We start from the raw sequence: 14,456 nt of genomic DNA, 5'->3' as shown, positions 1-14,456 counted from the left end.
TTTTTGATTGGATTATCGCTGAGACCATTGGATGAGGAAATGCTCGTGGGAATATCAAAAGCTTCTGGACCAAGTTAACTTAACCAAATTATGAGTTAAGGACCAAAATAAAAATGGAAAAAGCGCCCGTTTCATCAAGATCCACCGCTTCTAGTGAGGTCTTCGAAAGAAACAAGTCATTCAAGGAATTTAGGATGGTTAGAAGCTTAATTTAGAATTCTCCTTGACAAGAATCTCTTGCGCCGCTTCATAAGCACTAAAATCCTTTTTGATTGGATTATCGCTGAGACCATTGGATGAGGAAATGCTCGTGGGAATATCAAAAGCTTCTGGACCAAGTTAACTTAACCAAATTATGAGTTAAGGACCAAAATAAAAATGGAAAAAGCGCCCGTTTCATCAAGATCCACCGCTTCTAGTGAGGTCTTCGAAAGAAACAAGTCATTCAAGGAATTTAGGATGGTTAGAAGCTTAATTTAGAATTCTCCTTGACAAGAATCTCTTGCGCTTCATAAGCACTAAAATCCTTTTTGATTGGATTATCGCTGAGACCATTGGATGAGGAAATGCTCGTGGGAATATCAAAAGCTTCTGGACCAAGTTAACTTAACCAAATTATGAGTTAAGGAACATAAAAATGGAAAAAGCGCCCGTTTCATCAAGATCCACCGCTTCTAGTGAGGTCTTCGAAAGAAACAAGTCATTCAAGGAATTTAGGATGGTTAGAAGCTTAATTTAGAATTCTCCTTGACAAGAATCTATTGCGCTTCATAAGCACTAAAATCTTGTTTGATTGGATTATCGCTGAGACCATTGGATGAGGAAATGCTCGTGGGAATATCAAAAGCTTCCGGACCAAGTTAACTTAACCAAATTATGAGTTAAGGACCAAAATAAAAATGGAAAAAGGACCAGTTTCATCAAGATCCACCACTTCTAGTGAGGTCTTCGAAAGAAACAAGTCATTCAAGGAATTTAGGATGGTTAGAAGCTTAATTTAGAATTCTCCTTGACTAGAATCTCTTGCGCTTCATAAGCACTAAAATCCTTTTTGATTGGATTATCGCTGAGACCATTGGATGAGGAAATGCTCGTGGGAATATCAAAAGCTTCCGGACCAAGTTAACTTAACCAAATTATGAGTTAAGGACCAAAATAAAAATGGAAAAAGGACCAGTTTCATCAAGATCCACCACTTCTAGTGAGGTCTTCGAAAGAAACAAGTCATTCAAGGAATTTAGGATGGTTAGAAGCTTAATTTAGAATTCTCCTTGACTAGAATCTCTTGCGCTTCATAAGCACTAAAATCCTTTTTGATTGGATTATCGCTGAGACCATTGGATGAGGAAATGCTCGTGGGAATATCAAAAGCTTCCGGACCAAGTTAACTTAACCAAATTATGAGTTAAGGACCAAAATAAAAATGGAAAAAGGACCAGTTTCATCAAGATCCACCACTTCTAGTGAGGTCTTCGAAAGAAACAAGTCATTCAAGGAATTTAGGATGGTTAGAAGCTTAATTTAGAATTCTCCTTGACAAGAATCTATTGCGCTTCATAAGCACTAAAATCTTGTTTGATTGGATTATCGCTGAGACCATTGGATGAGGAAATGCTCGTGGGAATATCAAAAGCTTCCGGACCAAGTTAACTTAACCAAATTATGAGTTAAGGACCAAAATAAAAATGGAAAAAGGACCCGTTTCATCAAGATCCACCGCTTCTAGTGAGGTCTTCGAAAGAAACAAGTCATTCAAGGAATTTAGGATGGTTAGAAGCTTAATTTAGAATTCTCCTTGACAAGAATCTATTGCGCTTCATAAGCACTAAAATCTTGTTTGATTGGATTATCGCTGAGACCATTGGATGAGGAAATGCTCGTGGGAATATCAAAAGCTTCCGGACCAAGTTAACTTAACCAAATTATGAGTTAAGGACCAAAATAAAAATGGAAAAAGCGCCCGTTTCATCAAGATCCACCGCTTCTAGTGAGGTCTTCGAAAGAAACAAGTCATTCAAGGAATTTAGGATGGTTAGAAGCTTAATTTAGAATTCTCCTTGACAAGAATCTATTGCGCTTCATAAGCACTAAAATCTTGTTTGATTGGATTATCGCTGAGACCATTGGATGAGGAAATGCTCGTGGGAATATCAAAAGCTTCCGGACCAAGTTAACTTAACCAAATTATGAGTTAAGGACCAAAATAAAAATGGAAAAAGCGCCCGTTTCATCAAGATCCACCGCTTCTAGTGAGGTCTTCGAAAGAAACAAGTCATTCAAGGAATTTAGGATGGTTAGAAGCTTAATTTAGAATTCTCCTTGACAAGAATCTCTTGCGCCGCTTCATAAGCACTAAAATCCTTTTTGATTGGATTATCGCTGAGACCATTGGATGAGGAAATGCTCGTGGGAATATCAAAAGCTTCCGGACCAAGTTAACTTAACCAAATTATGAGTTAAGGACCAAAATAAAAATGGAAAAAGGACCCGTTTCATCAAGATCCACCACCTCTAGTGAGGTCTTCGAAAGAAACAAGTCATTCAAGGAATTTAGGATGGTTAGAAGCTTAATTTAGAATTCTCCTTGACTAGAATCTCTTGCGCTTCATAAGCACTAAAATCTTGTTTGATGGGATTATTGCTGAGACCATTGGATGAGGAAATGCTCGCGGGAATATCAAAAGCTTCCGGACCAAGTTAACTTAACCAAATTATGAGTTAAGGACCAAAATAAAAATGGAAAAAGCGCCCGTTTCATCAAGATCCACCGCTTCTAGTGAGGTCTTCGAAAGAAACAAGTCATTCAAGGAATTTAGGATGGTTAGAAGCTTAATTTAGAATTCTCCTTGACTAGAATCTCTTGCGCCGCTTCATAAGCACTAAAATCTTGTTTGATTGGATTATCGCTGAGACCATTGGATGAGGAAATGCTCGTGGGAATATCAAAAGCTTCCGGACCAAGTTAACTTAACCAAATTATGAGTTAAGGACCAAAATAAAAATGGAAAAAGCGCCCGTTTCATCAAGATCCACCGCTTCTAGTGAGGTCTTCGAAAGAAACAAGTCATTCAAGGAATTTAGGATGGTTAGAAGCTTAATTTAGAATTCTCCTTGACAAGAATCTCTTGCGCCGCTTCATAAGCACTAAAATCCTTTTTGATTGGATTATCGCTGAGACCATTGGATGAGGAAATGCTCGTGGGAATATCAAAAGCTTCCGGACCAAGTTAACTTAACCAAATTATGAGTTAAGGACCAAAATAAAAATGGAAAAAGGACCCGTTTCATCAAGATCCACCACCTCTAGTGAGGTCTTCGAAAGAAACAAGTCATTCAAGGAATTTAGGATGGTTAGAAGCTTAATTTAGAATTCTCCTTGACTAGAATCTCTTGCGCTTCATAAGCACTAAAATCTTGTTTGATGGGATTATTGCTGAGACCATTGGATGAGGAAATGCTCGCGGGAATATCAAAAGCTTCCGGACCAAGTTAACTTAACCAAATTATGAGTTAAGGACCAAAATAAAAATGGAAAAAGCGCCCGTTTCATCAAGATCCACCGCTTCTAGTGAGGTCTTCGAAAGAAACAAGTCATTCAAGGAATTTAGGATGGTTAGAAGCTTAATTTAGAATTCTCCTTGACTAGAATCTCTTGCGCTTCATAAGCACTAAAATCTTGTTTGATGGGATTATTGCTGAGACCATTGGATGAGGAAATGCTCGCGGGAATATCAAAAGCTTCCGGACCAAGTTAACTTAACCAAATTATGAGTTAAGGACCAAAATAAAAATGGAAAAAGCGCCCGTTTCATCAAGATCCACCGCTTCTAGTGAGGTCTTCGAAAGAAACAAGTCATTCAAGGAATTTAGGATGGTTAGAAGCTTAATTTAGAATTCTCCTTGACAAGAATCTCTTGCGCCGCTTCATAAGCACTAAAATCTTGTTTGATTGGATTATCGCTGAGACCATTGGATGAGGAAATGCTCGTGGGAATATCAAAAGCTTCTGGACCAAGTTAATTTAACCAAATTATGAGTTAAGGACCAAAATAAAAATGGAAAAAGGACCAGTTTCATCAAGATCTACCACTTCTAGTGAGGTCTTCGAAAGAAACAAGTCATTCAAGGAATTTAGGATGGTTAGAAGCTTAATTTAGAATTCTCCTTGACTAGAATCTCTTGCGCTTCATAAGCACTAAAATCCTTTTTGATTGGATTATCGCTGAGACCATTGGATGAGGAAATGCTCGTGGGAATATCAAAAGCTTCCGGACCAAGTTAACTTAACCAAATTATGAGTTAAGGACCAAAATAAAAATGGAAAAAGGACCAGTTTCATCAAGATCCACCACTTCTAGTGAGGTCTTCGAAAGAAACAAGTCATTCAAGGAATTTAGGATGGTTAGAAGCTTAATTTAGAATTCTCCTTGACAAGAATCTCTTGCGCCGCTTCATAAGCACTAAAATCCTTTTTGATTGGATTATTGCTGAGACCATTGGATGAGGAAATGCTCGTGGGAATATCAAAAGCTTCCGGACCAAGTTAACTTAACCAAATTATGAGTTAAGGACCAAAATAAAAATGAAAAAAGCGCCCGTTTCATCAAGATCCACCGCTTCTAGTGAGGTCTTCGAAAGAAACAAGTCATTCAAGGAATTTAGGATGGTTAGAAGCTTAATTTAGAATTCTCCTTGACAAGAATCTCTTGCGCCGCTTCATAAGCACTAAAATCCTATTTGATTGGATTATTGCTGAGACCATTGGATGAGGAAATGCTCGCGGGAATATCAAAAGCTTCCGGACCAAGTTAACTTAACCAAATTATGAGTTAAGGACCAAAATAAAAATGGAAAAAGCGCCCGTTTCATCAAGATCCACCGCTTCTAGTGTCATTCAAGGAATTTTTGATGGTTAAATGGAATATGGAAGACTTTTTGAGAATAATCTGTCGTTGTTGTAATTTTTATTTGTATAGGGATTACCAAGATTGAAATGCCTAGAAAATATAATATTTGTATTCAAAAAAACGACAAATTTGTTCAATGGAAATGAAAATAACTGACACAAAATGCTCAAAATAGTTATTTATGAAACAAGTGTGTAAAGTAGCCTTTTTTCGACAATCACATGAGTCGAAAAAAGGCATTTACACTCTAACTACACACAAATTTTTATCTTGTAGCGAAAGTTTTATCAAAATACAGATAATGGTAATTTTCTTCACACAGTGCGTAAAGTAAGTTTAATTTTTCGTTAAAACAAACTATAACAATTTTATAAATTCCATATACAATATATTATCTTCTTCTTCCTCTTTCAATAGAATCAGGTCCTGTTCAATCCTGTACGTTTGGCCCTTTTCCTGGATCTTCCTGAGAAGCTGAACTCCAGCTCTCGTACCACCTCTTTGGTGGTCTGCTTGGGTTTTAGCCCATCTGACTTCTGGCATTCTTTCTACGTGATCCCTCCAGAATCTCTTTCGTGCCCTGACCCATCTCACCACATCCTGTACGCCCAATTCTTAACTCCTTATTCTATTCCTGATGGTAACTCCCTGGATGGTTCGTAGTATTTTCATTTCTGTGGTTTTCATTATTCTTTTAGTTGTTGAGGTTTCGGCTCTAGTTTCTGAGTCATATGTAAGAATAGGTCTCACACAGGTTTCATAGATTCTGGTGTATTATTGCGCTATCGATTGCCAGTTTGCATCTAATAGGATTTTTTGATATTACCACTGATTATGTCTTGTTAAAGGCGGTGACCCATTCTGTATCCTGCATTTGATCCATTATGATGTTAAATAGGGCTAAGACTGTCTCCCTGTCGAACTTCTTCGGAGAGTTAATTTCAATTCTTGTTCTGGTACTGGTATAAAATTCTTTAATGACTCGTTGGTACTTATAGTCTATGTTGTTTTTCTTAAGACTACTAATATTTATTAATTCATATTCTGAACATGTTAATCAAGAAGAAGTAAAAAAAATTGGGATTAACGTGACTTGAACCTGGCACCTCCCGCTTGTGAGCGTTGTGCTCTAGCCTCTACGCTACGGAGACCTTAATAATAATTTTCTTCACGCACTACTGCTTAAAATATGTTTCTTTACTCACTAGAGCGTAGAGTAAAGTTTTATGCACTGGAAAGTGTGTCTACAGTATCTAATTTACGCACTGAAGCAGAAAAAAATTAGGTAATTATTTAGAATTGGGTCTACAGGCAAAAATCGTTCCAGAAAAGTTTTCGCGCATTTGGGGTTGTTTTTGAAGGTACAAATAGTGAATTTAAATCGGGGGAGACATATTATTTTAATTATTTTAGACATTACATGGTACAATTTACATATTACAAATCAATGAAACCTAACCTAACCTAACCAATATGGTAATTATTTAGAATTGGTTAGGTTATGTTTCATTGATTTATAATATGTAAGTTGTACCATGTAATGTCTAAAATAATTGAAATAATATGTCTCCCCCGCCTTAAATTTACTATTTGTACCCTTAGAAACAACCCCAAATACGCGAAAAATTTTTCGGAACGATTTGAATTGAATATTGAAATCGGTTATTTTTTATAAGATTGTTTTCGTACCCTTTACACAGTTCTTCGTTTATCTCCTGGGTATTTTGGGGATCTTCCTTCATTTGACAAGATATACATGAAGTTCTTCAAAATTAGTGAAGCAGAATAAAAGAATTTTTTATTGATGATTCATTTAGCAGGCATTTACAAACAACCTCGTTTAATGTATGAAATATGCATAACTAGGTGCACAATAAAGAAAAAAACGTGACATCGAGTCGTGCCCAAGCAACAAATAAAATGTACATCAAGCAAATGTATACAGGGTTACGCAAAATTATTATAAAAAAATGTTTGTTGTAAGTGCATACTGCAATTTACGTTGAAAGGTATTGGTTAGTTTTCATAAAATAATATTTGAGTTACAAGATGAAAAATTGATAGTATATCAATTATCAGTGAAACCTGTGTTTGTATTATCAAAAAAACTCCCAACTTATTCATAGAAAAACGCGTAACAAATTGTACGATGTAATAATTGCTAATTTTTTATATTTTCAAATTAAATCCCTATTTCAAGGGTTCCTTGGTTTTTTTGGATGGATTCAGGAGATTTTTCATGTTAAGGAAAGCATTTAGATATCGGATTTGGCCCTGATGTAGGAATTACTCCTCTGCAGGGCTAGAGATATAGAATGAAAAAATAAAAAAAAGCACTATACAAAAAGAAAACGTTTTTTCGATGATACTTGGCATACCTATATACCGTACGAGATTTTTGGTCAATATTTTATATAATATTGAACGTGGAAAATCTTGCTGATGATTTTTCGTTGTGTCGGTTCGTATATTTGCCCATCTCTAGGACTAGGACTATACACTACAAAATTTTAACTAAAAAATATTTTTCTTTTCATTGACTACCTATAATTTGACCTAAATAAACCCTTTAAGTCAAAGACATGCACGATGATGCTCCAGTAAACTTCAGTCAGAGTGCTAGACAACATTTGGCCTCCTCGATCTCCAGAGTTAAATCTTTGTGATTTCTTTTTATGGGGTTACCTCAAATCATTAATCTACACCTCAAACATTTGCTGCATACGGCAAGAGGTATTACATTCTACATCTATATTGTTTTCCATTCAAGGGTTGTTATTTTCACCACCGCATAATATTGAATAAATACCCGTGGTTAGTTCTTTGGAAATACTAAAATTCAAGTTTGTATTTTTAGTGGAATATTAGAAAAAAAAAAATAAAAACTCGATTTTAATCACCACCTTCTAAGGGATATATCTCGGAAAGGGTTGGGCTGTATGTACAGAAAATTTTAAAAATAATTACGAAGGGTACGAAGAGCTTTTGAGAAGCGACGATACAAAAACCAAATTTTGTGAATTTCTTCACAAATGTTTATAAAAGAAGAAAAAGAACAAAATAGTTGGTTTACCAAGTTGTTTTATCAACTATTATTGAGATAAAAAGTTTTGGAGGTTAAGGTACAGTCAAAAAATAAGATTCGAGGACCTCGGTTTTTAAAAGGCACCAGTATATCTTTAAATATTCGGAAACGAAGAATTCTGTATAATAAATTTGCTATACATACTTTTGTTTTTATTTAGAAACAAATTCGTCTATAATTAAGGCAAAACACATTATCCCAGCGTATCTAAAACTTTTTTTACCGCGACTAGGTATCAGATTTGTATTTTCCGATCTACCTTCTTGTTGATAACTTTCTACAATTTGTATTATCATCGTTATAGATAACGCACATTCTGAAGAAAAATTTGTAATTCTTGTATCGAAAACAAAAACCTAGAATTGATGGCTACAAGCTGAATGTTGTACCAAATGGCGTTAGGTGAAGTAGATCCTTGAAACCTCCGACGAAAATTGCAACGTAACTGTTTAATTCCAAGTAATCATAATGTACTGGTTAATTCATAAATTTGTTTTGCGGTTTTGCTCAATTTTTGTATATTTCAAGTTTTGGTCTTGGGATTTTACGATGGGTCCAGTATAGGTCTGAACTTGGGTCTTGTACAACTCTATCTTAGAAGCCGTTATTGGTCTAGATTTGGTGGAATAATCACAATGTCCCTCGCTTGGTTTGCAAGCCTGTTCCAGGCCTAGTTGCCTAGATAAACCGTAGACTATTAAAAAGTCTGGGCTAGGCTTGGTTTCCTAGGTAAAACCAAGACTGATATGGAAGCTTGATACAGGTTGGTTGCAGTTTTTTCTTTTTTTAAAAAATGTAATCAGATTATCTAGAACGTAGGGAAGATTTAGTATTATGGTGCCTCAAAAAAATGTTTTTTTCAACGTTACAAATATTTCTGTTTGATATAAAAAAAATCATCACCAAAGATGAGCCCTGTAGCTCAACTCTAAGCGGTCCCTATTTTTATTTTAGTTTCCCATTCGATTAACTCAACTTTAAGTATATAAAACGGTTTTTTTTTTTGTAGAAAATTGAGCGAACTACGTGTAAATTCAATTTCAGTTAAAAAGGAAATTTTCTCATCATCAAATGGGAAACTAAAATACAAATAGCGACCCCTAAGAATTGAGCTACGGGGTTCTTCTTTGGCGAGGAGTTTTTTCATATCAAATAGAAACATTCGAGACGTCAAGAATTGAAAACAATATTTTTGAAGCACCTAAAATAAACGAAAAGATACCAGAAATTACAAAAAAATCTTTAGACGTATTTAAATGAAAATAAATAGTCCAGCAATAAGGCCAACAGTAACCTATGGAGGAGAAACGATGAATTTAACAAAAGCTGACGAAGAAAATCTCAAAATCTTCTAATACGAAGAATATATGGATCGAAAGAGGTGGATGACGGACAAAGATGACCAGGACACAAAAAAAATGAAAAATAAAGTTAAAAGAATAACAGAATGGTAAACCAAAAAGTCAAGTAACAAATGATCTGAATACCATGGAAGTCCGTGGTCCGTGGAGTGATATCCAGGACAAGAATATATATACAGGGTCCTTCACGACGAGCTGAATCGATATGTATATGGGAAAGTACTGCGACTAGTGTTCTGAAAGTTTGCTTGCATGGGTTTTAGTTTTAGTTTTCTGAAACTTCCGGTTATACCGGAAGTGGACCCAAACTTCGTTATTTCAAACGGAAAGGTATGATTTTTATTAAATTTTTGGAATCTACGCTAAATTTCAATACAACTTTATATAAGGCATCGTGTGCCTAAAGTCCACCACTTTTTAATTATTTCACATTTTCGAAATTTTTGGACACATGCAGTCCTCCATTAAAAAAATTATATTTCCAAGTTTAAGTGAGTCAGATCTAATATTTTTGTGATTTAGACAAATAACACTTCGAAGTTATTAGATCGCGAAATTCGACAACATTTTCTAAACACCCTATATAACTTTTAGACAAGGTTTTCACAGATTTTGAAAACTGTGAGTGTTATTTATCCAAATCCCAAAAATATTGCACCTGACCCACTTCAACTTGGAAATATAATTTTTTTAGTAGATGGCTGCATGTGTTCAAAAATTTCGAAAATGTGAAATAATTAAAAAATGATGGACTTTAGGTATACGATGCCTTATATAAAGTTATAGTGAAATTTAGAGTAGATTCCAAAAATTTGATAAAAACCATATTTCCAGAACACTAGTCGCAGTATTTTCCCATATACATATCGATTCAGCTCGTCGTGAAGGACCCTGTACAATCAGATTCTCACGCGAAGAAATTTTTTTTAGACAATTTTGGCTGTAAAAAGTTCACGATTTTTTAACTTTTTACACTCAAATTGCACCACGAAAAAGTTAAGTTAAGTTAGGTCGATATATACAAATATTAAATAAAAATAAATTTGTCCAACTTTAAGTATCGATATCTCGAAAACTAATCGCGATGTCGAAAAATTTTATTCTTCATTTTCGACTTATTTTGGGTCGATTTACAAAATGGCATTTATTATTTTTTAAAATATAATCATGGAGACACCTAGAAAAGGCATACAAACTTTGAAGTGAAAAGAAAGAAATAATTAAAGATAATCGAAATTTTGTGGACATTATATATAAAACGCAAAGTTGAAAAGTTATCAGGAAAACTTTCTAGGTCATACCTATAAAAAACAAGGTCATAAAATTACCATTAGGGGTTGTAACATTTAACTAGAGGACGTTTTAGAACCGACACGGAGGTTTTAATGAATTTTTTGAATAAATTTCTTGTTTCAAAAACTTTACAGTTAAAAAAGTGACAATAAGTGAACAAAGGGCGTAACAGACCTAATGGAATGTTACAAACTATAATATCTCGAAAACGAAGCGAGATATCGAAAAATTTTATTCTTCATTTTCGACTTATTTTGGGTCGATTTACAAAATGGCATTTATTATTTTTTAAAATATAATCATAGAGACACCTAGAAAAGGCATACAAACTTTGGAGTAAAAAGAAATAATTTAAGATAATCGAAATTTTGTGGACATTATATATAAAACGCAAAGTTGAAAAGTTATCAGGAAAACTTTCTAGGTCATACCTATAAGAAACAAGGTCATAAAATTACCATTAGGGGTTGTAACATTTAACTAGAGGACGTTTTAGAACCGACACGGAGGTTTTAATGAATTTTTCGAATAAATTTCTTGTTTCAAAAACTTTATAGTTAAAAAAGTGACAATAAGTGAACAAAGGGCGTAACAGACCTAATGGAATGTTACAAACTATAATATCTCGAAAACGAAGCGAGATATCGAAAAATTTTATTCTTCATTTTCGACTTATTTTGGGTCGATTTACAAAATGGCATTTATTATTTTTTAAAATATAATCATAGAGACACCTAGAAAAGGCATACAAACTTTGGAGTAAAAAGAAATAATTTAAGATAATCGAAATTTTGTGGACATTATATATAAAACGCAAAGTTGAAAAGTTATCAGGAAAACTTTCTAGGTCATACCTATAAGAAACAAGGTCATAAAATTACCATTAGGGGTTGTAACATTTAACTAGAGGACGTTTTAGAACCGACACGGAGGTTTTAATGAATTTTTCGAATAAATTTCTTGTTTCAAAAACTTTACAGTTAAAAAAGTGACAATAAGTGAACAAAGGGCGTAACAGACCTAATGGAATGTTACAAACTATGATATCTCGAAAACGAAGCGAGATATCGAAAAATTTTATTCTTCATTTTCGACTTATTTTGGGTCGATTTACAAAATGGCATTTATTATTTTTTAAAATATAATCATGGAGACACCTAGAAAAGGCATACAAACTTTGGAGTAAAAAGAAATAATTTAAGATAATCGAAATTTTGTGGACATTATATATAAAACGCAAAGTTGAAAAGTTATCAGGAAAACTTTCTAGGTCATACCTATAAGAAACAAGGTCATAAAATTACCATTAGGGGTTGTAACATTTAACTAGAGGACGTTTTAGAACCGACACGGAGGATTTAATGAATTTTTCGAATAAATTTCTTGTTTCAAAAACTTTATAGTTAAAAAAGTGACAATAAGTGAACAAAGGGCGTAACAGACCTAATGGAATGTTACAAACTATAATATCTCGAAAACGAAGCGAGATATCGAAAAATTTTATTCTTCATTTTCGACTTATTTTGGGTCGATTTACAAAATGGCATTTATTATTTTTTAAAATATAATCATAGAGACACCTAGAAAAGGCATACAAACTTTGGAGTAAAAAGAAATAATTTAAGATAATCGAAATTTTGTGGACATTATATATAAAACGCAAAGTTGAAAAGTTATCAGGAAAACTTTCTAGGTCATACCTATAAGAAACAAGGTCATAAAATTACCATTAGGGGTTGTAACATTTAACTAGAGGACGTTTTAGAACCGACACGGAGGTTTTAATGAATTTTTCGAATAAATTTCTTGTTTCAAAAACTTTATAGTCAAAAAAGTGACAATAAGTGAACAAAGGGCGTAACAGACCTAATGGAATGTTACAAACTATAATATCTCGAAAACGAAGCGAGATATCGAAAAATTTTATTCTTCATTTTCGACTTATTTTGGGTCGATTTACAAAATGGCATTTATTATTTTTTAAAATATAATCATGGGGACACCTAGAAAAGGCATACAAACTTTGGAGTAAAAAGAAATAATTTAAGATAATCGAAATTTTGTGGACATTATATATAAAACGCAAAGTTGAAAAGTTATCAGGAAAACTTTCTAGGTCATACCTATAAGAAACAAGGTCATAAAATTACCATTAGGGGTTGTAACATTTAACTAGAGGACGTTTTAGAACCGACACGGAGGTTTTAATGAATTTTTCGAATAAATTTCTTCTTTCAAAAACTTTACAGTTAAAAAAGTGACAATAAGTGAACAAAGGGCGTAACAGACCTAATGGAATGTTACAAACTATGATATCTCGAAAACGAAGCGAGATATCGAAAAATTTTATTCTTCATTTTCGACTTATTTTGGGTCGATTTACAAAATGGCATTTATTATTTTTTAAAATATAATCATGGAGACACCTAGAAAAGGCATACAAACTTTGGAGTAAAAAGAAATAATTTAAGATAATCGAAATTTTGTGGACATTATATATAAAACGCAAAGTTGAAAAGTTATCAGGAAAACTTTCTAGGTCATACCTATAAGAAACAAGGTCATAAAATTACCATTAGGGGTTGTAACATTTAACTAGAGGACGTTTTAGAACCGACACGGAGGTTTTAATGAATTTTTCGAATAAATTTCTTCTTTCAAAAACTTTACAGTTAAAAAAGTGACAATAAGTGAACAAAGGGCGTAACAAATCTAATGGAATGTTAGAAACTATGATATCTCGAAAACGAATCGCGATGTCGAAAAATTTTTCTCTTCATTTTCGACTTATTTTGAGTCGATTTACACAATGGCTTAGTCAGTGCCCCGATTTTAATCTTCATAGCACAAAAATTTTACTACTCGGGGAAGTATAGTTCCAAATTGCTATTTTCAGTTCATTAAAATTTCGAGTGTAGAATACGTAATGGAAAATAAATAAACTTATCCTGAATCATCAAAAAATTGTGTTATTTAGAATTTCGAATAAAAATAATAATTTTTATTAGAAGCCCGATACCACTCCTACCAGTTTTTGTGATCACGCCCACACAAAAGATAAAATCTTGGGTAAGATTTGATGTCGTTTGGATAGATAATATTTTCAAGTAACCCTGTATACATATATAAAATAACATGAAATATTAATGTCTAACGTACCGTTTTATCTAGATAGATAGAATATTCCTCTTCCCAACTACCACTCCGTAGGATTTAAAAAGATTTTAAAATAAATGAAAAACCAAACAAAAACTGACCTTTTAGTGAAAAAACCAAAACCTCTCCGTTCCATATCACATAAACCAAATAACGGAAATCATAGAACGAAAAAAAGTAAGAGGGGTTGTTATGATCCACTAGAAAGGCACAAACACACCAAATACACACACAAAAAATGTTCACACACTTTTTGAAAACAAAAAAAATCCCTTCTCCTACATTACCACCTTCACGGGTTCGAACTATCGGAACTACTGCGCTGCCTTTCCTAAAATCTACTGGTCGTCCTTCGACGGACCAATCAACGCGCATTTCTCCCTTCCATTTGCGCCATTGGTTGACAGTGGAAAATGACGCTGTGGTAGATTTAGAGGGGACAGGAGGGAGCGTAGTTTGATAACTGAAAAAGTTTAAAGTCGGCGATACGAGACGGTCTGCCATGCTATTTTCAAGGATTTTCGAGTTAATCATGGCGAATGGTTCCCAAACACGCGGTGTAGGGTATATTTTCAACGTATGGCGACTTATCGTCGAGGAAACAAAACGGAAGAGAGAGGGAGATATTCATTTGATAAGATAACGTTATACCAT

General features: G+C 33.9%; 1 protein-coding gene across 2 annotated transcripts in view; it reads right to left on the bottom strand.

Annotated features, from left to right (window-relative positions):
- Positions 1-14,120, bottom strand: part of LOC130443802 (polyhomeotic-like protein 1) — a 100,512-nt gene extending 86,392 nt beyond the window's left edge. The window contains exon 1 of one of the 2 annotated variants that reach the window (XM_056778645.1): positions 13,904-14,120. In XM_056778645.1, coding sequence (XP_056634623.1) covers positions 13,904-13,938 — 35 coding nt within the window. In that variant the 5' untranslated portion in view covers positions 13,939-14,120. The remainder of the gene's footprint in view (positions 1-13,903) is intronic. The other variant, XM_056778642.1, reaches the window with a different exon arrangement.
- Positions 14,121-14,456: the final 336 nt, after the last annotated feature.

Source organism: Diorhabda sublineata, chromosome 5 (genome assembly GCF_026230105.1).
Source record: "Diorhabda sublineata isolate icDioSubl1.1 chromosome 5, icDioSubl1.1, whole genome shotgun sequence".
Classification (NCBI taxonomy): Eukaryota; Metazoa; Arthropoda; class Insecta; order Coleoptera; family Chrysomelidae; genus Diorhabda; species Diorhabda sublineata.
This window is presented reverse-complemented; position numbering and strand designations above follow the sequence as displayed.